The following is a 24412-nucleotide window of genomic DNA, read 5'->3' as shown; positions in this document are numbered from 1 at the left end:
ACTGCAACCTCTGCCTCTCAGGTTCAAGCAATTCTCGTGCCTCAGCCTCCTGAGTAGCTGGGACTACAGGCATGTGCCACCACAGCCAGCTGATTTTTGTATTTTTAGTAGAGATGGGGTTTCACTATGTTGCCCAGGCTGATCTCGAACTCTTGACTTCAGGTGATCCACCTGCCTCAGCCTCCCAAAGTGCTGGGATTACAGGCCTGAGCCACCGTGCCTGGCCCAAGGTTTTAACTCAAGCAGAGGCTGGGGAAGGCCTTGGGTGGAAGCCTGAGGCTCTGAGGATGAACGCTTGTGTGGTGCCCCTCCCCACCTCCAGCAATGAAAAGAGCTCTTCCTTCGTCTTTTGTGCCTCTGAATTCTGACCCATCGAGTTTGACCTGCAGGGTTCTGGGCATTACCTTCGTGGTTATAGAGGTGATTAAACCAGAACTCCAGGGACCGGATGCTGTAGGGAGACAGGTGAAGACAGTTGAGTCTTGTGTGAATACAGCCAGATAAGGAGACAGATCCAGGGGGTCAGGCACAGGAAGAATAGGTGAACGCACCCTTCCATGGCACGATTCATTTCACCTAATTCCAGAGAGTCAGTGGGGATGTGTGGAGGGAGATGGACATGTGATTTACAAGCCAATTGCTTCCTCCTGGAGTGGAGTCAGCCTGCAGTAGACCTAAGAAATCAAGGTGGCTACTGTGTGAAAGTACAGGCAGCTCAGGGCCAAAGGAGATGGCCTGGGCCCATACCTGAGAAAGCATGTTACTAGGATGTGGGTCCCAAGGTGGACTTAGGGTCAAGCAGGATTTGGAAGTAGTGCTGGAATGGAGAGGATCAGGGTTTACAAGGTCCAGAGAAATTAAGAAACCCGACTAATTTCCAAATAAGTCAGATTACAGATTTGTAAAAGCAGCCCACGCTGGTGACCAGTGTCAGAGTCATGGGCACAGTGGGAAGGCAGTGACTTACTGAGAGGTCATAGCAGGCTGGGAGGACCCTCCAGATCCACCCTTTCTGTCTGTCCAGGGAGTTGGTTCCTTGGCACAGGCAGAGCCCGGGGGTCGGGGGCAGAGCAAGTTGTTTAGGGGATCTTGCCGCTCTGTGCACTCACTTGAGCAGGCCGAGGATGAAGGCGTTGAAGCGCATGGTATGACTGGTGAGCTCTGGGAATTGGCTGACTTTGTTGTAGAGGCCATGCAGGACCTTGGTGGATGGGCCTGGGAGGAAGCCAGGGTTGCAGGTCACATGACCAATTTCTGGAACCCTAAATTCAGCCCCGGGTCCCCGTCTTGGCACCCAGCACCTACCTAGCTGTGTGGAAGCCTCAACCACACTCCATGGCATGTTCTTACGCTGTCCGATGATGACGTCCAGTACAAAGGCCTTGAGCCCATCCTCCAGCACAGCGCGGACAGCAGGGCACAAGTACTTCAGAACCAGGTGGCCCACATTGGGGCTCACAGAACTGTTTCCCAGCTTTGCCTGTAGGTGTGGTAGGGAAGTGCAGTAAACTGCCTCAGGCCTGACCATGGTCCTCTCATAGCAGGCCCTCATGGTTCCCCTCTTGCCATCCCCATTCCTAAGTACCCAACCCTGGGCTCTAAATACAAGACAGCAAGGGAAGGTGGTAGCGCAGGACAGGTAAGGGCGTGCAGGCAGAGCTCAGCTCTTCACATTTCCTCGCCTACCTTCACCCCGGGATCCCGGCTTGTGCCAAAATGGGCCACAATGAGGTCCACAGCAGTGTTAACAGCTTTTACCAGCCCTGCAAGGAAGAATGTGATGTGACAGGTCCCTGAGCAAGTCCTTAGCCAACTCAGCTGAGGCTGAAACTTCAGCGGGGGTGGGAAAGGGCTCCCACACTTACTCAGTCTCCACACCTGCATGTGGGTCTCATCAGAACATTCAGGCCTGGCCGTTTTCTGGTTCTGCCCAGTTCTTAAGCTCTTCCTGTCTTTACTTCCCAGCCTGGAGCCACCTCAATGATGCCATTGTCAAGCCTCCCAATGTCCTCACCTCTCAGTCCTCTTATTCCAATCCTGGCTCAGGCCAACTATGAGTTTTCTCCACTCTGAGAAACCAGGCCACTGATCTGAAGAAAACCCAAGTCCCTCACACCAGTGCCAGACAAGGGCGATTCTTTGATACGTGCCTTGTCAGCACTCCCTGCCATACCCTCAAGTTGCCATGTGAAATCGACACCACTCCTCTCAAGCCCTTGGTTCTGCTTCAGAGAACAGGGGCCCCTAGTTATAAACTCTTTTAACTTCCCTCTGCCTCCAAAATTCGTAACAATCTCATATGTACACCCCTCACTCCCGTGCCCACTTGCATCCCCTTCATGTCCTGGACGAAGGTGGCTGTTTCCCTTCTTGCCCGGGTTCTTTCTCCCTGAGCTCTGATTCTCCCCTTCTGCCTTTGCAGGGAACTTAAGCTCTCTTCATAGGCTCATCTTCAGCCCACAGTTATGCTCAGTTCTCTCCCTAAAAATGTTCTTAGAGTGGGTCTTGTCAGTCTTCATCTTACTAGATGTCACCAACACGCTTACCCAAGCTGCCAGGCCCTCTAGTACCTTCACCTGCCCCTCCAAGAGCACTGAGGCATTTTTTGATGACATGGAAGCCTCCTCATGAGACTTCGCTCACTGCAGGAAGGGACTGGAGCCCGACTCCGAAAGCCTCTGATGAATGACCCTTGCTCAGTCATATGCACTCATGATACACAGCTTTCTCCTCCGGCCCTAGAGCCTGGAGATTTGTTTCTGTTTTTTTTTTTTTTGAAATGGAGTTTTCACTTCTGTTGCCCAGGCTGGAGTGCAATGGTGTGATCTCAGCTCACTGCAACCTCCACCTCCTGGGTTCAAATGATTCTCCTGCCTCAGCCTCCCGAGTAGCTGGGATTACAGGCGCCCACTACCACGCCCAGCAAAATTTTTTTGTATTTTTAGTAGAGATGGGGTTTCACCATGTTGGCCAGGCTGGTCTCAAACTCCTGACCTCATGATCCACCTGCCTTGGCCTCCCAAAGTGCTGTGATTACAGGCTTGAGCCACCGGGCCCGGCCAGCACTTAGAGATTTAAGACTGGCTAGGTAGTAGGGCAAGTGTGAGGAGGTAGTGACAGCAGAGTCCCTGGCCTGAGCTGGGGGTTATATGCACCTTTTTTCTGAAGCAGGTCAATGGAAATGGCCTCTGAGCTGCCATCTGGGGACAGACAAAACTCAGCTGGAGGCTTCTCCGTCAAGGAAAAGGGGTCCTGGAAGTCAGGGCAGGTCAGTGGAAACGGCTTCACTGCTTGGCCTGGAAAGAAGAGAAAAGTCAATCCTGAGCAATTCTCGGTGCAGGAGTTCCAGCCCAGTTCAGTGCCTTGTACTGTCTGAGACATGTTCCTTTGGGACTGACCCCTTCTCTAGCCCTTCCCAGCCATGGCAGAGCCTGCCCCGGGTGTACTGGGGACCCTGCTCACACACCATTCAGCCGGCAGTTCAGATGGCTGGCAGCACTGAGGGAGCCAGGGAACTCAAAGATAGGGTTTCTTCGGGCCAGCCGAGCTTCTTGTGATCTTCGGTCTAGGATCCCTGACAAACCAGGTGGCCCTAGTGGGTTCTTCCTCCTGTATTCCCGCCACTTAAGGGCTTGAGGGGATAGGTGGTTGGCTGGAAGCAGACAGATCAGCAGAAAGACAAGAGTTGGCAGGAGACAGTGAGACAGTTTGACACCCACCCAGCGGCCCGCATGAAACACTAGGTTATTATCTACACATGCTGGGGAAGGACGCAGACATCCTAACCTCTGGCCCCAGGCGAGACTGTAAACAGCCACTCAAAGGGGAGGTGGTGGAAGTGCTTGTGTGAGGTGGCGGGTTGGGGAGGGAGATGCTGGAGCTCGTACCATTACTGGGCCTGGTGGCCATGCTGCCCTCACCACCTCCCCGGGCCAGGCTCTCTGCTCGGCTGAGGCCAGATCGCCAGGAGCCCAGAGGCGGCAAGCTTCCCGTTCCATGGAGCCGGTACTCAGTCAAGGTCAGTATCTTCTGATCCTCCTTCTGCGGCTGCTGGGAGGTGGCAGGCCGGACAGCAGGAGGACAGGAGTGGCTCCATGGGGGCAGGCTTTCTGTGGCTGTGGGCTGCTCTGGAGGAGGGGAGCACGAAGTGGAGGCAGAAGAGTCAGTGCTGGGCCCAAAGGGGCCAACACTCCGGATGGGGGAGTAGCTTCCCAGGGGCGATGGCCGAGAGGTCTCTGGCTCAGACCCAGCTTTCCTGGCACCTCTGCCAGTGGCTCGGAGAGTGGATGCCTGCGGCTCCCCTGAGGGAGCTGGGACTGAGACTTGAGCAGCAGGGGCAGCCAGTGGGGCAGGCTGCTGTGTGCGGCTGCAGCCTGAGAGGCTGTAGAGCTGGGAAAGGCTGTGGAGGGCCCGGGCCTTAGCCAGCTGCTTGGGGAAGTGGTGCTGGAACACGAAGGGCTGGATGGGCAGCGTGGTTGGCCTCTGTTCCTTGCTGTAGCGAAGGACTGGTCGGCTCTCAGTGCCACCCCCTGTAGCAAAGGGATGGAGAAGAAATCAGTAGACAGACACTGAAACCCATATGAGAGAAAACCCAGAAGCAGAGATGGGAGAGGGGAGAGGGTCAGGGACCTGACGGGCAGGAATTGAATGGGGTAGAAGTTTGTGGACTGGGACACTGCTCCCCTCTTTTGTAAAACGTTTCCTATTGTTTTTTATGGTGCTGGACTGTCTTGTACCTCTCTGCTGTTCAGTCCCTCTTCATTTTCATGACTCCAAAGGTGAGTGTATCTTAAGGCTCAACTCTTACATATCACCTTATGCCTTCTTTCTTACACAGTTTGAGTTCAGACTGCCACAGGATGACTCCCAAACCCACAGCTTTAGCCTGGACCTTCCTCTTGATCTCCAGATCATTCTGCTTTATAGTTCTGCTTTCATTTAAAATGTGCTATAGCAGCTCATCCATTACCTTTCTCGTTTTTTCCGATGACTTCCATTTCTGTCAATGGCAGAACCATTTTCTTTGTTTCTAAGTCTTGGAGTCACAGTCACACATTTTCAGTGATGAAAATGTTTCAGATGTTATTGATTTCAAGCTTTTGCTCATTATCCCATCTCCAGTCATGCCAGCACATCTCATTCTTGAGCATATCTAACCATAGTAAGATATTTCTTTACTTGCAGCCTTCCTGTTATCCGTATCTACCCCTACTCCCCACTCTTTTCACGATCCTGGTATTGGAACCTCAGAGTCCACATTTGCTCCCCCTGAACGGAGGTACGTTCCCCAAGGCTGGGCCTCTCCTGTTCTTTCAGGCAGTCTTCAGGTCAATGTCCCTCAAAATATGGTGCTCAGAACTAAACACAAAACTCCAGGACACTGGAGTGGGACAGTGGATGGACTGTACTTCCAACAAAACACTGTAGATCTCCGAATAAACGCAAGATGGCACTATAAGCACGCACCCGGCCTAAAGCCCTGGTGAAAGCTCACCAGCAGGGGGGCTATCTCTGTGAGGCGGGAATTAGTTCTCTTGACAGATTAGGAAATGTGAAATGTAGACAGATTAAAACACTTGCTCAAGGTCAAACAACTAGGAAGTGGCAGAGCTAGAATTCTGCCTAACCCAGAGTCTGATTTCAGAGCCACTGTTCTTTTTACCACATTGTACTACATGTGAAATTGTATCAGGCCAGGTTTTCCTATCTCTCATCTTATTTACATTAAAGAGTCAGAGGGGATGGGGACCACAATCCCATTAGGGAGGTGCTTCTGATTCACTCCCAGGGGACACTTTCAAGCTCCACCCTCCTGCTATCCCCAGTCAGTGCTTACACAAACTCTGCATTCTCCCTGGCTCACTGTGCTCCAGCCACACTTCCCCGTCCTTAAACATACCAGGTGCATGAACATCTCAGGGCCTTTTGCACCTGCTTTTCTTTCTGCCTGAATCTTCTCACCATTCAGGCATCAGCTCAAATACCACCCCCTCAATAAGACCTTCTCTGACTACCTCAGCCCCTCTGGCAAGTTGCTCTCTATCTCATTATCTTGTTTCATTTTCTTTTCAGCACTGTTGAACTTTCCAGCAATTAAAAGTTGTCCTTTTAGTGTGTTTATTGTCCATTACTACTCATAAGAGCTCCAGAAAAGTGGGATTTTATATTGTTCACTGCTGGATCCATAATGCCTGGAACAGAGGCTGGCACACAGTATGCAGTGAATAACGATCTGTTAAATGAGGGAATCTCCACGGTCACTCTTGATTCAAGCCAGTCTCACTGGCTTGAACCAGAAGCTTCTTACATACACCAACTAGCTTCTGAGATACAAATTTTATCTTCCAGAATAAAGTCTAATTTTCTCAGCGAGCTAGGTGCCCACACCTGCTACAAGCTAGGCTGCTCTCCCCTCAGACTTCCACACCTGCCCCCACTGACCCTACTCTTCCCGGTACATCCCTGTCATAAAGCACACTGCTTTTCCCATCGGGAATGTGTTCTTCCTTTCCGCCTGTTTATCAGTTTTCAAGGCTGAGCTGATTCTGGCTATCGGATTAAGTCATCCCAACCACAGCTTTCTTATACCCCCTATATAAAGTATGTCTGAATTAGACTGCTTATTCCTACCCTTTTAAAACTCTTCTCTGCTAAGTTCCCAGGATACAGTTTGAGGCAGAGGAATAAGATCAGGTAAGAAGGGGGTCCTTGTGGGGAATGGGTCTTAGTTCTACCTTCAGGGAATACACAGAATAAGTTTTCTCACTTTTCTATGTGACATTCATTAAGAAAACCAGAGACAGAGACTGTATTCACCCGAGTCAGTTTTTCTCTAGGTCAAATGGCCCCAGTCCCCCGGTTCCTTCTTAAAATGTGGTGCGCAGAACTCAATGGAATACCACTGAGCACTCACTGGTTCGGAGGAGTGAGAGACTATCCGCTCTTTCTTTCTGGAGTCTACGAATGAATCCACTCATCTTAACTTTTTGGAAGCTCTACCAACTGCTGACTCATTCTGAGTTTGCAATCAAATATCCCAAATCAACTCAAGTGCAGGTTACATATCAAATTTCACATTGGTCTCTGTTTTATTAGTTTTGTTCTTTCAAGATTCAGTAAGATCCCTTTAAATCTTGATTCTGCTGCTCAGTATCTCAAAGAGCCGTCTCAGCTGCCCTTTTTTTTTTTTTTTTAATTTACTTTTTTTTGAGACAGAGTCTCACTCTGTCACCCATGCTGGAGTGCAGTGGCGCGATCTCAGCTTACTGCAACCTCCGCCTCCCAGGTTCAAGTGATTCTTGTGCCTCAGCCTCCCAGGTAGCTGGGACTACAGGCGTGCGCCACCATGCCTGGCTAATTTTTGTATTTTTAGTAGAGATGGGGTTTCTCCATGTTGGCCAGGCTGGTCTCGAACTCCTGGCCTCAAATGATTTGCCCACCTCAGCCTCCCAAAGTGCTGGGATTACAGGTGTGAGCCACCACACCTGGCCTACTTTAATTTTTTTTTAGAGACAGGATCTCACTTTTTGCCCAGGCTGGAATGCAGTGATGGGATCATAGCTCACTGTGCCTCAAAATCCTGGGCTCAGGCGATCCTCCCGCCTCAGCCTCCTGAGTAGCTAGGACTACAGGCGTGTGCCACCACTCCCAGCTATTTTTAATTTTTTTTTCTGGTGACACAGGGTCTCACTATATTGCCCAGGCTGGTTTCAAACCCCTGGCTTCAAGTGATCCTCCTGTCTCAGCCTCCCAAAGTGCTGGGATTATAGGTGTGAGCCACCATGCCCAGCCGACCTTCTCAGCTTTCTATACTGTCATTCCTAGATTGGATCTACTGGTCCCTTCTTTTGTCATTCAAAGCTTGATGAATTGTCATTCATTTTTGATTTAGAAAAAAGCTGTACAGAATCAAGAGAAGACTGGAGACTTACGGAACAGAGCAGCATCTTGATATGAAAAGTCTTAATCTGATAGAGAAAACACTTTTTAACTCCTCTCCTCACATCTCTGACCAGGATATTTCTTGCCCTCAGAACGCCAGTCATAGTATCCCATGAGATGCACCCAGCAGACAGACACTGCGCTCTAAGAAGGGAGTGGGTTCAAAGGACCCACTCGATCCTTGCTGTTTCTGATCCTGCCTCTTCCCTAGAGATCTCCCTCCTGTGCCCACCCCAAGGACAGCTCTTCAGTGTATGTTAGGAGCATGAGGTCTTCTGACGGACTGTGATCTCCCTGACAGCACAGATACTATTTATGGCTTTTAAACATTTTCTTTTGCAAAGCCAACAGACCCAACCTAAGGCTACAGGACAGCTGTGAGCCTCTGCTATCCCTGCTTCACCTCCCTTTCCTTCTAAACCCTCTGAGATTTGGCTTCCACTCTCACTACTCCCGAATGTTGCCTTCAGGATTCTTCATTATCTTAGGTGATTTCTCTTTAGAACTCTTTTGGTTCAAACTCTTTTTTTAAACTTTCTCCTCCTTTGGTTCCTGTGACTTCACTCTCTCCTGGTTTTTCTTTTCTTTTTGAGATGGACTTTCACTTTGTCACCCAGGATGGAGTGCAGTGGCATAATCTTGGCTCACTGCAACCTCTGCCTCCCAGGTTCAAGCAATTCTGCTTCAGCGTGTGTAGCTGGAACTACAGGCACCCGCCACCACACCCAGCTGATTTTTGTATTTTTAGTAGAGACGGGGTTTTACCATGTTGGTCAGGCTGGTCTTGAACTCCTGACCTCAGGTGACCCGCCCACCTCAGCCTCCCAAAGGGCTGGGATTACAGGCATGAGCCACCATGCCTGACCTCTCCTGCTTTTTCTTCTATTGTCCTAATTCTTCTCAGTCTCTTTTAAGGCTGCTGCTCATCCCTTAAGTCACAGTATCCCCTTTCTTCCCTTTATAACTCCACATATTCTCCCTAGATCCTCTCTCAGCCACAAGCATAGCTTTAGCTACCACTTTTGTTTTTTATTTTTGAGACAGAGTCTCACTCTGTTTCCCAGGCTGGAGTGCAGTGGCATGATCTAGGCTCACTGCAACCTCTGCCTCCTGGGTTCAAGCAATTCTCCTGCCTCGGCCTTCCACATAGCTGGGATTACAGGTGTGCACCACCACACCCAGCTAATTTTTGTATTTTTAGTAGAGATGGGGTTTCACCATGTTGGCCAAGCTGGTCTTGGACTCCTGAACTCAGGTGATCTGCCTGCGTTGGCCTCCCAAAGTGCTGGGATTACAGGTGTGAGTCACCACGTCTAGCGAGTGCCAGCTACCACTTTTATTCCAATGACTTTCCAATCTGCACAGTGCTTTCTCCTGACTTCAGGGAAGACACCCCTTCCAGTCCATCTTCTACCCAAACAACCAGTGATCCAATTACTTTTTTTTTTTTTGAGACGGAGTCTCGCTCTGTCGCCCAGGCTGGAGTGCAGTGGCATGATCTCAGCTCACTGCAAGCTCTGCCTCCCGGGTTTACGCCATTCTCCTGCCTCAGCCTCCTGAGTAGCTGGGACTACAGGCGCCCGCAACCTCGCCCAGCTAGTTTTTTGTATTTTTTAGTAGAGATGGGGTTTCACCGTGTTCGCCAGGATGGTCTCGATCTCCTGACCTCGTGATCCGCCCGTCTCGGCCTCCCAAAGTGCTGGGATTACAGGCATGAGCCACTGTGCCCAGCCCAATTACTTTTTTTTTTTTAAACAAGGCCTGAAGGAGCAAACAACCAGTGATCTTTCTAAAATGCAAATCAAAACATACAATTAAGCAGACAGAAAAACCAAACCAAATAAAAACAAACAAATGCCAAAAGCCATTTCTCTGACTAAAATCTTTCAGTGGTTCCACCTGTTTTCCACTATGGCTACACCAAATTATATGCAGTTCCTAGAAAGGGTCAAGCTATTCTGTACCTTTGTGGTTTTGTACAGACTATCCTGTGAGCCTAGAACATTCTTCTTACAAGTCTTCACAAAGACTAATCCTAATCATCTTTCTAGATTGGCCTTAAATGTAAACTGCATTAGCAGTTCCTCCGACATTTCAGTCTGATCTAGATACCCCTCTCACTGGCCAGTATGCAACACTGCCATCTCTGCATTTTAATGATCGACTACATTTTCTGTTTCCATCCTTAGCTGGAATCCTTGAAAACAGTCATCCCTCTCATCTCTCTGTCACCAGCACCCCCTTAACATACTGGTATAAAATATTTATTTAAAATGTAATAAAATAAATAGGGAAAGAGCTGGCCTAGGGAGGCCACTGTGTTCCGGCCGGGGCGAAAGAGCAAGACTCCGTCTCAAAAAGAAAAAAAAAACCTGACGCTCAGTGTGTGTGTTGTTGTTAGACGTATCCCTTGGTTGCCCCTTAGGCACCGCAAATTCCTAAATGTCCGAACCTAACTGATGTCTTATCCCTCTTCCAGGAAATCTCCTGTGATTACAGCCCCTATCCGTGGCCTCATCTTTCCCATCATCCAGGTTCAGAATCAGTCTTCTGAATCCTTCATTTCCCAATCAGCCTCTAAGTCCTGCTGATTTTATCTCCTCAGTGTATTTTTTCTTTTTCTTTTTTTTTTGAGACAGAGTCTCACCCTGTCTGCTCAGGCTGGAGTGCATTGGTGTGATCTCAGCTCAGTGCAACCTCCGCCTCCTGGGTTTAAGCGATTCACCTGCCTCAGCCCCCTGAGTAGCTGGGATTACAGGCGGGTGCCACCACTCCTGGCAAATTTTATTTTTTAGTAGAGATGGGGTTTCATTATGTTGGTCAGGCTGGTCTCAAACTCCTGACCTCAAGTGATTCGCCCGCCTCGGCCTCCCAAAGGGCTGGGATCACAGGCGTGAGTCACTGCGCCGGGTCTGCTCAGTGTATTTTTGAGTCCTCTGTCTTTCCTCAGTGAGCCCACTCCACTGTAGCTGTGGGACCTGCCCTGGCCTGGAGGGATAACAGATCTAGGATATGGAACCTCTGGTGGTATGGACAGGGTGGTTTGGCGGGGACCCGTCACGGAGGTGGCCATGCATATCCTGCTGGTGAATAGCCACATATTCGCTAACCCTTAGGCTTCTTACCATCAGCTCTAGCTCTTGCATCCCTCTGGGTATGGCTGTTGGCTGGGCTCCCCGGGAGAGCAGTCCCTGGATCCATCAGCTGAGCCAGGGGGCCTTGCCCCGCAGCTCTAAGGCCAGCAGGAGGCATCTCACTGGAGTGGGGTCCCTGACAGACCTGGGTGGACCAGGGTGGACTTGGCTTTGGGCCAAGTAAGTCCATGCCTGGCCCCAAGGGCATGGGTGGCAGGCTATGGCTACAGCGAGTGCCCTCATCCAGTGGGGCCCCCTGATCTTGCTGGGCTTCTTGGATGGGTGAGAACTCCTGGGAGGAGTCCCCAACACTCACACGAAGTGGGGGCGAGCCAGAGCCTCCAGTTTTCTTCCGGCCCTTGGCCAGCTCGGCAAAGGAGGTGACCCTCCTGGGTGGGGAGCTAGGCCCGGCTATGGCTGCAGGGCCCTCACTTAAGCGCACTGGGCAACTCAACATGCGTTCCAGTGAGCCCAGGCGGACAGGAGGGCTGCGCTCCAGGCTGCGATCATAGCTGCGGGAGCGCTGACGTCCAGTGCTGAGGTTGGGGGGTGAAGTATTCGTGTATACTTGCCCCTCAAGCACAGTGGGGCCCACAGCAGCTGCTGCCTCGCTGGAGGAACTCACTGCTTCTTGTTCCTCTGGCTGGACTTCTGGCTTCTGGAATAGGTAATACTCAGAGGGCTGGCTGGGGCCTGGGTCTGGGCCAGGGCCTGGTGGGGGACTTATCTTGGTGTGTTCCTCAGAGCAGCTGGTGATGGAAGAGCCAGCAGGGCTTGGGGATGATTGGGAGGACAGGTCACAGGTGACAAGTTTATAGTAATTTTGTGTGGCCACAACAAGACGGGCCTGGCTTTGGAAGCAGGCTGTGAGGTCAGCCACTGCTGGGCACGGCTCACAGTGTGGGCGGTAGGAGTTGCAGTTGGCATCAAGCTCAGGAGATGAGGCATGAGGGCAACCACAGCCCCCTTCCCTTCCTCCACTTTCAGGGTGATGGGACTCATAAGACATCTTAGACTCAGCTGGGGAGGGCTGCAGATCCAGGTAGAAGGCGCCAGGGTCTGAGTGGCTGCAGAAGGAAGAGTCGCTGCAGGACTGTGGGGCAGAGTTGAGATTGGCACGGGGAGTGCCATGCATCTTGTTGTAGAGGGTGCTGAAGGTGACCAGCACACCATCTGAACTGTTGCAGGAAGAGTCGCTCACGTAGCCCATGGACTGGTCAGCTGCCTCGGACTGACTGGATGTGCTACTGCAGCGGCAGTGCTGGGCCCCTGAGCCAGAGCATCCAGGGTTCCTTGGGGATTCATCTGAACTAAGCTTCCATTCCTGGTCAAAGGAAAAGCCAGAGGTATCGCTGGCTCCACCCCCGCTGCCACTCCCACCAGGTCCCCCACACTCATCCAGCTCCATAGTGTCTGCTTCCAGCTCTGGCCGGCAGCAGTGGCTGGCGCTGCACTGCTGGGTATCCAAGGTCGTCACTGGCTCCTGTTCCTGCCCTTCCACCACTCCAGCCCGACTGCGTGTTGCCCCCCATGGCCTGCCCACTCTTGGGCCAGATGGTGGCAGCTGGAAAGAGGATAGATGAAAGGTGGGCTGGCCAGTGCCATGCAGGTGGAAGGACTGCTGGGTGGCACTGTCACCAATGCTGTCATCATACAGGTCACCAAGTCCTGGCTCACCCACACCCTCCTGCAGCAAGAAGGGGTTGTGTCGTTTGGGGGCTCCAGGGCCTCTTCCATCCCGACTCCTACTCTTGGTGCTGTCTATAGACCGTGCAGTTCCTCCTGGAGCAGAGTGCAGGCTGCTGAACAGCAGAGAGTCAGCTTGTCCTAGGTCTTGATCAGGCTGGGTGATGCCCAGCTCAGGTGGGCAGAAGGGATTAGGTCTTGTGCTCCCACTACCTCCACCTGCTCCTCCACAGCACTGCCTGTCTGGGACCTGGCAGTGCACCAGGGGGATGTGATGAACGATGAGGGTCTCTCCAGTCAGCTTTGGGGGACTATCCATTCTGGAAAGTTCGAATAAGGGCTTCAACAGCACCAGACACTGTCCCTGGAGCCCAGTGGGGCAGAACACATTTCATCAGGAGAGCTTGGCACCTGGAGAGAGAGGGAAAGAAAGGGAACCTAATGTCACCTCCCTGGAAGTCAGGGGCATGCCCTTCCCTACAGCATTTTCAGATGGAGAAGAGCCCAGGAAGAGAAAAGGCTTGAGTCAAGATGGAGCTTGACCACACAGCCCAATAGGTGGGTGGGGACCTAACCATGCTTTCTGCATTGCACAGGTGCAGCACCTGAGGTCACCCTTAATTTTAAGGTCACCATGCATCAAATTATGACAAAAGGCCAAGTCCTTCTAATGCCACATATGAAGGTTTGGGCAGTACTTTCCCCTTCTCTTTCAAGGACTATGTCCTTGGCAGTAACCAATGACTAGTCCTTAGCACAAAAAAACTATGAATAATGACACAATTAAGAAAAAAACATCTAGGACGTCTAAGGCTTAGACACAGCTACAGCACACAAGTTTACAGACAAGAGGGAAAATCATGAATAATATGAACTCATAGCAATAAGCTGTAATTTTGCAAGAAGCATATTTTAAAATATACGGTATGATCTGACCAAGTAACTTATCTCTGATCCCCTTTCTCGTCCTATTAGCCCCAGAATATTTGTCCCTCTCTGATGACCGTGGGCTAAGTATCCTTACTATCCTCACTGCTGTACTAGAACTTCTTGAATGCAGAGACTGAGTTGGGCATTAGGGTGACTGCAAGTTATGACTGATGTCAACCTCTTCCTCCTCAATGGGGGTGGGGGGACCTAGTTTTATGTCTTTTGTATCATTCTAACACATCATAAGATAAACGTGAAAGGCATAATACACTCTTAACATGTGTCTAGCTCAGGATAGACATCCTGAAGTGCCCAAATGCTGCCCAGTTTTAGCTTAGAACCTTCACTAATGGGATCCACTGGAAAGTCTTCTCATCCTAGTTTTACCTCTTATAGGCTAAAGCAAAGTTCTCTCTTGTTCAAGGTCTCCTGGTGCCAAGGACACAGAACCCATCCTGAGCTTCTCTGGTCTCTTGGCTGCACCATGGCAGTGTGGCCTGCTCAAGTTCTAGTCTGCTGTGTTTCCACGTTCAGGTTGCAACAGTCTTCATTCCCTTTGACTCCTCACATGTAATGTTCCAAATTCATTCATTTCCCTTCTTTTTTTATTCCTATTTCCTTTTCACTCACCCTGAGTCTAAATCCCCCATTGCCTTTCTCTTCATCATTTAACTGAATCCTTGACACCATCAATCTCTTAAAATTTAACTCATTTAGACCACAGGGTCCCAGCTCATCATGTGGAATGTGGTAAGGGCTGAGGCAAGTCACATATACTCAAGGACATGAACAAACAATGCATAAAAAATATGGCTAAGTATATGTATGAGGGACAAGGTATTAATATACAATTGTGTTAAATTTAAGCAGCAATTATTATTTACAATCTTGCTTCCTCCCCCCCTTTCTGAGAGGAAGGCAGGCTCCTCTGTTGAGCTTCCAAGCCTTTGTGTGTTTATTGGGCTAATGGGTAGAGATGTAGAAGGGCAGACATTAAGAGAGTCTGAGCTACAAGATTAAGGGTTATAGAAGAAAACATAGGAGTAAATCTTTGTTATCTTGGATTAGGTGATGGTTTCTTAGATATGACACCAAAGGCACAAGTGACAAAAGAAAAAACATAAATTGGACTCGGTAAGAACCAAAACCTTTTGTGCTTCAAAGGATACCACCAAGAAAGTGAAAAGACAATCCATAAAATGGGAAAAAATATTTGCAACTCATATACCTGATAAAAGACTTCTAATCAGAATATATAAAGAACTCTTACAACTCAACAATAAAAAGACATTTGAAGCTGGGCACGGTGGCTCATGCCCGTAATCCTAACGCTTTGGGAGGAGGCGGGAGGATCACGAGGTCAGGAGATCGAGACTACCCTGGCCGACATGGTGAAATCCCGTCTTTACTAAAAATATAAAAATTAGCTGGGCGTGGTAGTGCATGCCTGTAATCCCAGCTACTTGGGAGGCTGAGGCAGGATAATCGCTTGAACCAGAGAGTCGGAGGTTGCAGTGAGCTGAGATCATGCCACAGCGCTCCAACCTGGCGAGAGAGTGAGATTCTGTCTCAAAAAGAAAAGAAGACATATGATCCAGTTTAAAACAGGGCAAACAGTATGAATAGGCATTTCTCTGAAGAAGACATACAAGCGGCTAACCAGCACATGAAAAGATGTTCAACATCATTAGTCATTAGAGTAATAAAAATTGCAACGAGATACTACTTCTCTCCATCTGGGATGGGTAAAATAAGAAATACAGACAATAACAACTAGCAAATGATGATGATATGAAGAAACGGGAACCCTGAAACATTGCCGGGGGTATTGTAAAATGGTGCAGTTACTTTGGAAAAGTCTGACAGTTTCTCAAAATGTTAAACATAGTGTCATGACATGACCCAGCAACTGCACTCCTGGGTATATACCCAAGAAAAATGAAAACATATGTTCACACTAAAGCTTGTACACAAATGTTCATAACAGCATTATTCACAGTAACCAAAAATTTAGGCACAATCGAAGCCAGTCACAAAGGGCTTTTATGATGTATGATTCCATTTATATGAAATGTCCAGAATAGGCAAATCCATAGAAATAGAATGTCTTGAAATCAGGCCAAGCACAGTGGCTCATGCTTGTAATCCCAGCACTTTGGGAGGCTGAGGCGGGCGGATCACTTGAGGTCAAGAGTTCAAGACCAGCCTGGCCAACATGGTGAAACCCCATCTCTACTAAAAATACAAAAATTAGCCGGGTGTTTGTCACCATTTTTGTAAATAAACATGTCTGTACGCATAGAAGAAAATCTGTAATGTGCAACAAACTGTTACTAGTGCCTATCTCTGTTGAGTGATTTGGATTTTTAATTTTATTCTTTTTGCTTCAGCTGTATTTTCTAATTTGTACATAATAAATACCCATTTTTTGCAATTTTTAAGCAATTTTAAAAATTTAAGCAAATTTTTTTTTTTTTGAGACAGGTTCTCACTCCCAGGCTGGAGTGCAGTGGTGCGATCATGGCTCACTGCAGCCTCACCGTAGCCTCAGCCTCCTGAGTAGCTAGGACCACAGGCGTGTGTCACCACACCTGGCTAATTTTTGTATTTTTTGTAGAGATATGGTTTCTCCATGTTGCCAAGGCTGGTCTCGAACTCTTGGGCTCAAGTGATCCACCTGCCTTGGCCTTCCAAAGTGCTAGGATTACAGGTGTGAGCCACCATGCTGGGCCTAAACAATTTTTTTTTTTCTTTGAGGGGGTTTCTCCTTTCATACATACTAGGTTTCCCCTGGAGTCCTGGCCATAATCTCGAAGCCTGGACTAAAAGGAGTATAGAGAACTTTCTTACGTACATAGCAGTAATTTTAGGGGTACTTATGGGTTGCAGCCATCACTGACCTTCAATGAGTACCTTTTCTTCCTTTTTAAAGCATTTTCAAGAGGCATTCACAAGTATCACATAAAAGAATGTATGATTCTGCCCACAAAACCATTACTAGGACATACATGCATTAATATGGAAAACCTGATGCACAGATACAGAATGCAGAAAGCTGACTCTAAATCAGAGACAAAGGACACATGAGCATGGGAGATGACGGAGCCCTTGGCTGGAGGGCACTAACAGTTGTAATGTGATGTTGACATATCTATCTCCCAGACTGGAGCACAGTTCCGAGGCTGGAGACTGCAATACAGTGAACTCTGTGCTTGAACACAGTAGGTGCCTGGTTATTTGTTGACTACTTCTCCCATTAAAAGAACCTGAGTTGTTAGTCTTTTTATGATTGAATTATAGGAGTTTTAACATTCTGGATACAAGTCCTCTGTCAAATAATATGTCTCATGAACATTTTCTCTCAGCCTGTGGCTTGTCTGTTTTCTTAACTGTTTTTTGATAGTTTTTAATTTATTAAATTTAAATTGATCAATTTATCAGTTTGTTTCTCTATGGTTAAATCTTTCTGTATCCTAAGAAATCTTTACCTGTCCTAAGATCATAAAGAAATGTACCTATGGTTTTCTTCTAAAAGCTGTATAGTTTTAGCTTTTACATTTAGGTTGTATTGAATCCTACTTTAACTGTCAAGCTCTTTCACTGATTGATTTCATTTTATTTTATACTTCTGTATCTCAGAAAAGATCTTATTCCTTTTTGATCTCCACACAACCAAGGGAAATGCCCAGCAATGGCTCCTCCATAGACGATTCCAATTCAGCCATCTAAGGGGAAGTTCTCCAGGCATCTCATGAGATTTTGTACTCATGCTTTGCCCACCAGGTTCACATTTACTTACAAGGCACTTTTTATGTATGTCATATCTTACTGATCCTTACATAAACTTACCAAAGGAGGCGGAGCCATCTTCATTTTCAAAAATAAGGAAATTTACACTCAGAAAAATGAAATGACTTGCCCAAGACCACTCAGTGAATAAATAACAGAATTAAGATGAGACTCAGGAATCCTAACTTTTGACCTTTTTTCTTGATCAGTTAAGAATATAATGAGAGTAGACCCAGCATGGGGGCTCACGCCTGTAATCCCAGCACTTTGGAAGGCCGAGGCAGGCGGACCATGAGGTCAAGAGATTGACAACATCCTGGCCAACATGGTGAAACCCCGTCTCTACTACAAATACAAAAATTAGGTGGGTATGGTGGCACGCTCCTGTAATCCCAGCTACTTGGGAGGCTGAGGCAGGAGAATCACTTGAACCCAAGAGGCGGAGTTTGCAGTGAGCTGAGATCGTGCCACTGCACTCCAGCCTGGGTGACAGAGCGAGACTCCGTCTTAAAAAAAAAAAAGAGAGTAAACTGTACATATGACACCACAGAGAACATTTACTGAGAGTGTATCTCAGGCTCCTTTCCTGGGAGTGACTTTTTCTACGTCAAGACAAGTGGCCCATCCCCTCTAATGAAGGTGAAGAGAAAACACTGAGCTGGAAGAGCTCATTTCAGACTTTTTCTGCCCTGACTAAATGGAGAGACATGGAAGATGCGGATGGGGAAGAAACAGAGGATCTAGAATAAGAAGAAAGTTCTATGAGAGCCTCTTTCCTGGCCCTTGTCCCAAATGGGTGTCTCTTGTCCTATTATAATACTATAAATGATCATTTATTCAACACTTATATGCCATTAATTTACATACATCATCTTTAAATGTACTGTAACATTTTTAAGTAGGCATAATCCTTCCCATTGTAAAGATGAGAAAACCAAAGCTTAGAGTGTGTAAGTAGTTTGCCCATATTTACACATCTGAGATGGGATTCATTCCCAGGTCTGCCCAATTTGTAATTATTTCCACTACAATGGCCTTCCACAGAAAATGATTGGGGCCACACCCTCTTCCTAAAGTCCTTGCAATTACTCTGCTCCCAGAGCAGCTGTACCCTACCTGTCCTGGGTAGACCCACATTTCAGCCTCCATTTACGCAGGTTATGTCTATCTGCCTCTCTATTCTATGAACCTACAGTCCCTTTCATACTGTCCCCAGGCTCTGATCACACTTGTCAATCTCACCTCCTGCCCCAGTTCCCAGCCCTCATCTCCCTGCCCCATACATGGTCTCAAGTCTCATTTTTCCCTGCTCTGTGGTTCACATTCCTAGACACTTCCTGGGAACAAATACACTCCCATAACTATCCAGTGTATTCCTCAACTATATATTTGCACAACATGGCACTACTGTCTCCTATTATCCTATGTTTTTGAACCCTCTACCAAGGTAGTTATTAGAAGTGGGAATTTTTTTACAATTATTTTTTACAGACAGAGTCTAGCTTTGTTGCTTAGGCTACAGTGCAGTGATGTGATCATAGCTCACTGCACCTTGAACTCCTGGGCTCAAGTGATCCTCCCACCTCAGCCTCCTTAGTAGCTGGGACTACAGGTGCACACCACAATGCCTGGCTAATTTTTAAATTTTTTGTAGAGACAGGGTTTCACCATGTTGCCCAGGCTGGTCTCAACTCCTAGGCTCAAGTGATCCTCCCACCCCAGCCTCTCAAAGTGCTGGGATTACAGGTGTGGAAATGGGAATTTAGGGAACTCTTCCTACCTGCTCAGCAATGGAGCAACTCTGGGCAGGAAAACCCCAGAAAAAAGATTTCCTCTAGCTTTGGTCATCAATGTCTTTCTGCCAGTCATAGAACCCTTCCCTCTTTTTTGGCCTTCTGAATAAAGACGGGAAAGACAATGGTCTTCAATTGCTCTTCTCTAGCAATCTGACCTTGACTTGAGATCCTGATAAGATGCCTCTGTAGGACTGATAACCCTTTTCCTGACTGGTCCTCTCCTGGGTAGGATCAAAGGGAGAAGGGCGGGAGGGTAGATTTGGGAGTGTTAGCTTACGCTTAGGTCTCTTCTTGAAGGCTTATTGTAACAGGTCAGGTGCCCTAGGCATTACAATGACTGTCCCTACCCCTGCCACACACTGTGGGGCACCCTGTTTTCTTACTCCATCCTTACCTGGAGCCTGGTGGCTCCCATAGCACCAGAAGATATGGTATGTGTGTCTATGTGCATGTATAGCTATGTGCATGTATGTATGTATGTATGTGTGTGTGGACAGAAAGGCTTCCCAGCCCCTTCTCTTGAAAGCTGCATGGATCCTTGCATGTTCTCCATCATAAACTTACAGTAGCTATAGGGGTGTCTCCTCCCATTAAGCCTTTGTTTCTAGATCTGACTCCCCCATCCCTGACCCATACTAGAAGCTTCATTAGAAATGCCCAAAAAGGAAGGATGCGATCTGCTTCTTGACAAAATAGCATAAATGGCATTAGCCCAAGCCTTGGCTTTTCCCCATCTCTGCACCATAGCCCAAATGTATGCATGGATGAGCTCGTCTAATGCTGTGCTCCCGCACATTCCCTTTATCCCCCCAGCACCGTCCCCCTCTCCCTTTTGGAAAGACAAAGCCAACCCTCAGAAGCCAGGGCCCAAATGTGCTGATCAGTATCCTAGCATCTCTGCCCTGCCCCTCCCCCAGCTCCCTGAGCCATACCTTTGTCAGGAGCCTTGAGCTGGACCCCTGATGTGTCTGTCCCTTTTGCACTCCGACCAAGCTCTACCTCGACAGTTCCAGCTGAGACACTGTTCCACGGGACCACACAGGGGAACTGGACCGATTTCCTAAGATCTGATTTCTGCTAATACAATGGCATCGTTGCTAATGCAGGGAGGCTGCGCAATCCCAGCCCCAGTCTCCGTGCTGCTGCCGCGGCTGCTGGTGATGCGGTGACGTTGCTGCTAAGGGAAGGGGGAAGGGAAAGGAGCAGGCAGGCCCACAGCACAGCCACTCAGCCTCCCTCCCTTCCAGTCCCTGTGGGCCCTTTAGCCTAGGGAAGGGGGAGGGTAGAGAAAGGAGCCAGCCACAGAGGGCAGTCAGTGCTGGAAGATGGAGAACTCTCAAGACAGCAAAGGAAAAATGGGGAGAGTTGTGTCTAGCTCCTCTTTTGTCCTTAGGCGTCTCAGGGAAGATGTCTGGGCAGAGCCTTGGAGCTTCCTTCCTTCTTTAGGCTCCTCCTTTTATATCTTAACCAGAAACCTCTCCCTCCTCTTTTTGCCCATTGTGAATGACTCTGTTTTCCAGCTTTTTCCTCTAACCAGGATTCCAGACTAGCCTCAGGGTGGGGCAGTCAGCCTGGGAGGGGATTCCTGAAGCCCAGAAGGGAGGCTGCAGGGACCAGTCACCATTCTGCCAGCAGTAACTTGAACTCAGTCCTGGTGGATGGCCCACGAGTCTTAGCACTGGCCTTCCTAGAGAGACAGGGTGCTAGGCAGGCTTCTGTACACTGGGGTGGTAAGTCTTAAGGACCTGGAGGCTGCAGGCCCTCTTCCTAACATGGTATTCAATTCAGTTCCCTGGGTCTTCAGAGGTCTACTCGCTGTGGCTGAAGTAGAACTGGCCCCTCTCACATACATCGGTTCTCAGTCAGTGCTCAGCTGGGTCCAGCTGGGTTTGTGTGGAGGCAGAATCCCTCTAGCTGGGCTGAGAGGCCAGGAAGCCTATCTTCCCAGGGAAAGGAAGGCAGGGGACAGTGGTCTCTCCTAGGCCAGAGAAAAATCTCAGTTCTGCTTGGAGACCTACAGAGTCCTCTGCTCCTTCCCTGCTCCACCCTCCTCAGGTTCTGGGCCAATTCTGTGGGAATAAGGAAAAAAGGAAGAAACTGCAGCTAGAGCCAGTTGTACAGGAAGTTGCGGTGAGGTCTCTGTCCACTTTGTGTCACTGCTCCCTGCTGCTACGCTTGAATACAGAGATAGTCTCAAGCAGGGGTTGGTCCCCAAACACTAGCCCTGCCTAGGGCTCCTCCCAAGGTGACTACTATCTGGACTCCACAGCCATGCCCTCGGATTTCAGGGCCTTAGAAAGAAGCCTTTGGAGAAACCACTGGCCAAGACCATAACAGCTATCCCTCAGGATCCGGAAGAGATGTAACTTCTTTTCCTTTCTTGTTTCTCCTATTCCCTGTGACACCCATGTGTCCACTGACACCATGCTCAGCTGAGTCAATTGTAGAGAGAACAAAAACACACAAAGACACAAAGATCCATCTCCAGCCTTGACTTGTTTGAGCAGCCATGGCCCCTTGATCCTATAAAGCAGGAAACAGTGAGGAAGGGAAGGAAGGAGGGAGACTGCTGTTCCTAGCCAGCCACTGAAAGGTGAGGAAATGGTGTCACTCTGCCTTCCTCTTGCCTAGCTGATACAGAACACAAAGCAGGGTTGGATAAGCATCTGTAGGTTAGGGCAAAGTTAATCTTCATGACCAAGCATTTGGAGTTCAAGCTTCTTACCATGAGGGCTCTGGGCCCAGGGTCTTTGACTCTGAAATTTCTGTGAGGCTAAGTCATGCATTGTGCTGGACAGCCAGTGTTTCCAGTTGCCTATGGAAGGTGGCAGCTCTCAGACCTCTAGTGCCTGGCTTAATTCACTACATCACAGACAACCTTGCCACTTACTTCCTAACCACTACTGCCAAAGATCTAGGGCTTTTGAGGAAAGATCAAATTATTTTCCAGCCAGAAACAAAACACAAATACTGTTACATTATAAACCTCAACCACCTCCTAACTAGTCTCCCCACTTGTAATTTACTTTTTAGTACTACCAGATTCATCTCCCTAAAGCACCACCTTTCTTCAACATGCCACTCCTCCTGGCTGTTTTAATGGTTTCTCATTACCCAGAGAATCAAGTTGAGCCTCCTCATTTTGGCTTTAGAGGTCATCTATCTCGGCTATCTACTCTTTTTTTTTTTTTTTTTTTTGAGTTTCACTCTTGTCATCCAGGCTGGAGTGCAGTGGCGTGATCTTGGCTCATTGCAACCTCCGTCTCCCGGGATCAAGTGATTCTCCTGTCTCAGCCTCCTGAGTAGCTGGGATTACAGGCACCCACCACCATGACCTGGCTAAGGTTTATATTTTTAGAAGAGATGGGGTTTTGCCATGTTGGCCAGGCTGGTTTTGAACTCCTGACCTCAGGTGATCCACGTGCCTCGGCCTCCCAAAGTACTAGGATTACAGGTGTGAGCCACCGTGCCCACCCTCGGCTGTCTACTCCACTCAACCTTGGTTTCCCATCATGCAATCCCTGAAACATGTTTCAGAAGATCACTTCCACTCTGCTGCATTTGTTCATTCAGACTCTCCTTCCTGTTACACTTGGCCCTGTTCAAAATTATCCAAACCTACCAGGCCCAGAGCAACTCCTCCATCAAGTCTCCTCTGACTACCCCAGAGCCAGAAATAATCTGTCCTCTGAACCAGTGGTTGCAGGTGGTTGATTTTACAGACAAGAAAACAACTTCCACAAAAAACAGGGGGATCAATATTGGATTGCCAACTTCTTTTTTTTTTTTTTTTGAGACGGAGTCTCGCTCTGTCGCCCAGGCTGGAGTGCAGTGGCCGGATCTCAGCTCACTGCAAGCCCCGCCTCCCGGTTTCACGCCATTCTCCTGCCTCAGTCTCCCGAGTAGCTGGGACTACAGGCGCCCGCCACCTCGCTCGGCTAATTTTTTTTTTTTTTTTGAGACGGAGTCTCGCTCTGTCGCCCAGGCTGGAGTGCAGTGGCCGGATCTCAGCTCACTGCAAGGCCAACTTCTTATATTGTCAAGTAGCATCATTACAAAACTTTACATCAATGATCATAACTTTATAAGAAAGAGCATACTGTACTTTTCTCACTGCATTGCATATTAATGGCGAACTTCATCAGCAACTAGAATCAGTCCCTGAGAAGTTTTGATTAAGTAAATCATGTCACTTAACATGGTTATTGTTCTTTTTTGCCTATCTGCCTTAACATCTCTTCTAGACTGCAAAGTCGGGGTTATAGTCATCTGTGCATCTCCATTATCCAGTATATAAGACAATATCATTTTTATTTTGTGTTTCCCATAAAACCTAGCATAGTGCTTGGCATTCAGAAGGTGTCTTATGCTTGGCATATGGAAGTCTTGTTGAACAAGAATAATCTAAAAAGAGATGCTCCTTGTGTGTAAATCAGAATAAGTGGTGGGTAGACTTGACTAAATAAGCTTGGAAGAGAAGACTGTTTTTCATGTGGGGAAAAAAAAAATCTATTAAAAAGAAGCTTAGGCGGCCGGGCACGGTGGCTCACGCCTGTAATCCCAGCACTTTGGGAGGCCGAAGTGGGCCGATCACCTGAGGTCAGGAGTTCAAGACCAGCCTGGCCAACATGGTGAAACCTTATCTCTACTAAAAATACAAAAATTAGCTGGGTGTGGTGGTGGGCACCTGTAACCCCAGCTATTCGGGAGGCTGAGGCAGGAGAATCACTTGAACCCAGGAGGCGGAGGTTGCAGTGAGCCGAGATTGCACCACTGCACCTCAGCCTGGACAACAAGGGCGAGACTCCATATCTAAAAAAAAGAAGCTTAGGCAACAAAGAAGTAATTCTTCGTAACCTAGAGTTAGGCAACACATTCTTAGACATGATATAAAATATATAAGTGACAAAAGAAAAAAACAGAAAAACTTTGACTTCCTGCTGGCAAAATGAGAAAATAGAAAAATAAATAAACTAGACTTCATAAAAATTTAAAACTTTTGTTCTTCAAAGGACACAATCAAGAGAGTCAAGGCCGGGCGCGGTGGCTCAAGCCTGTAATCCCAGCACTTTGGGAGGCCGAGACGGGCGGATCATGAGGTCAGGAGATCGAGACCATCCTGGCTAACAAGGTGAA

General features: G+C 48.3%; 1 protein-coding gene across 2 annotated transcripts in view; it reads right to left on the bottom strand.

The window, feature by feature from the left end:
* The window catches only part of RUSC2 (RUN and SH3 domain containing 2), a 71200-nt gene that overhangs the window by 2202 nt on the left and 44586 nt on the right, over window positions 1-24412 (bottom strand). Inside the window, exons 1-9 of one of the 2 annotated variants that reach the window (XM_011980116.1) lie at window positions 20209-20685; window positions 11067-13172; window positions 3888-4529; window positions 3467-3652; window positions 3156-3296; window positions 1687-1763; window positions 1306-1480; window positions 1110-1215; window positions 405-451 (exon numbers count right to left, since the gene is read on the bottom strand). In XM_011980116.1, the coding sequence (XP_011835506.1) occupies window positions 405-451; window positions 1110-1215; window positions 1306-1480; window positions 1687-1763; window positions 3156-3296; window positions 3467-3652; window positions 3888-4529; window positions 11067-13080 (3388 nt within the window). In that variant the 5' untranslated portion in view covers window positions 13081-13172; window positions 20209-20685. Of the gene's footprint in view, window positions 1-404; window positions 452-1109; window positions 1216-1305; window positions 1481-1686; window positions 1764-3155; window positions 3297-3466; window positions 3653-3887; window positions 4530-11066; window positions 13173-20208; window positions 20686-24412 lie in introns of those variants that run through there. The other variant, XM_011980117.1, reaches the window with a different exon arrangement.

The sequence above is a fragment of the Mandrillus leucophaeus genome, unplaced genomic scaffold (assembly GCF_000951045.1).
Source record: "Mandrillus leucophaeus isolate KB7577 unplaced genomic scaffold, Mleu.le_1.0 Scaffold208, whole genome shotgun sequence".
NCBI lineage: Eukaryota > Metazoa > Chordata > Mammalia > Primates > Cercopithecidae > Mandrillus > Mandrillus leucophaeus.
The sequence above is the reverse complement of the archived record's forward strand: the minus strand, read 5'-3'. Positions and strand labels throughout refer to the sequence as shown.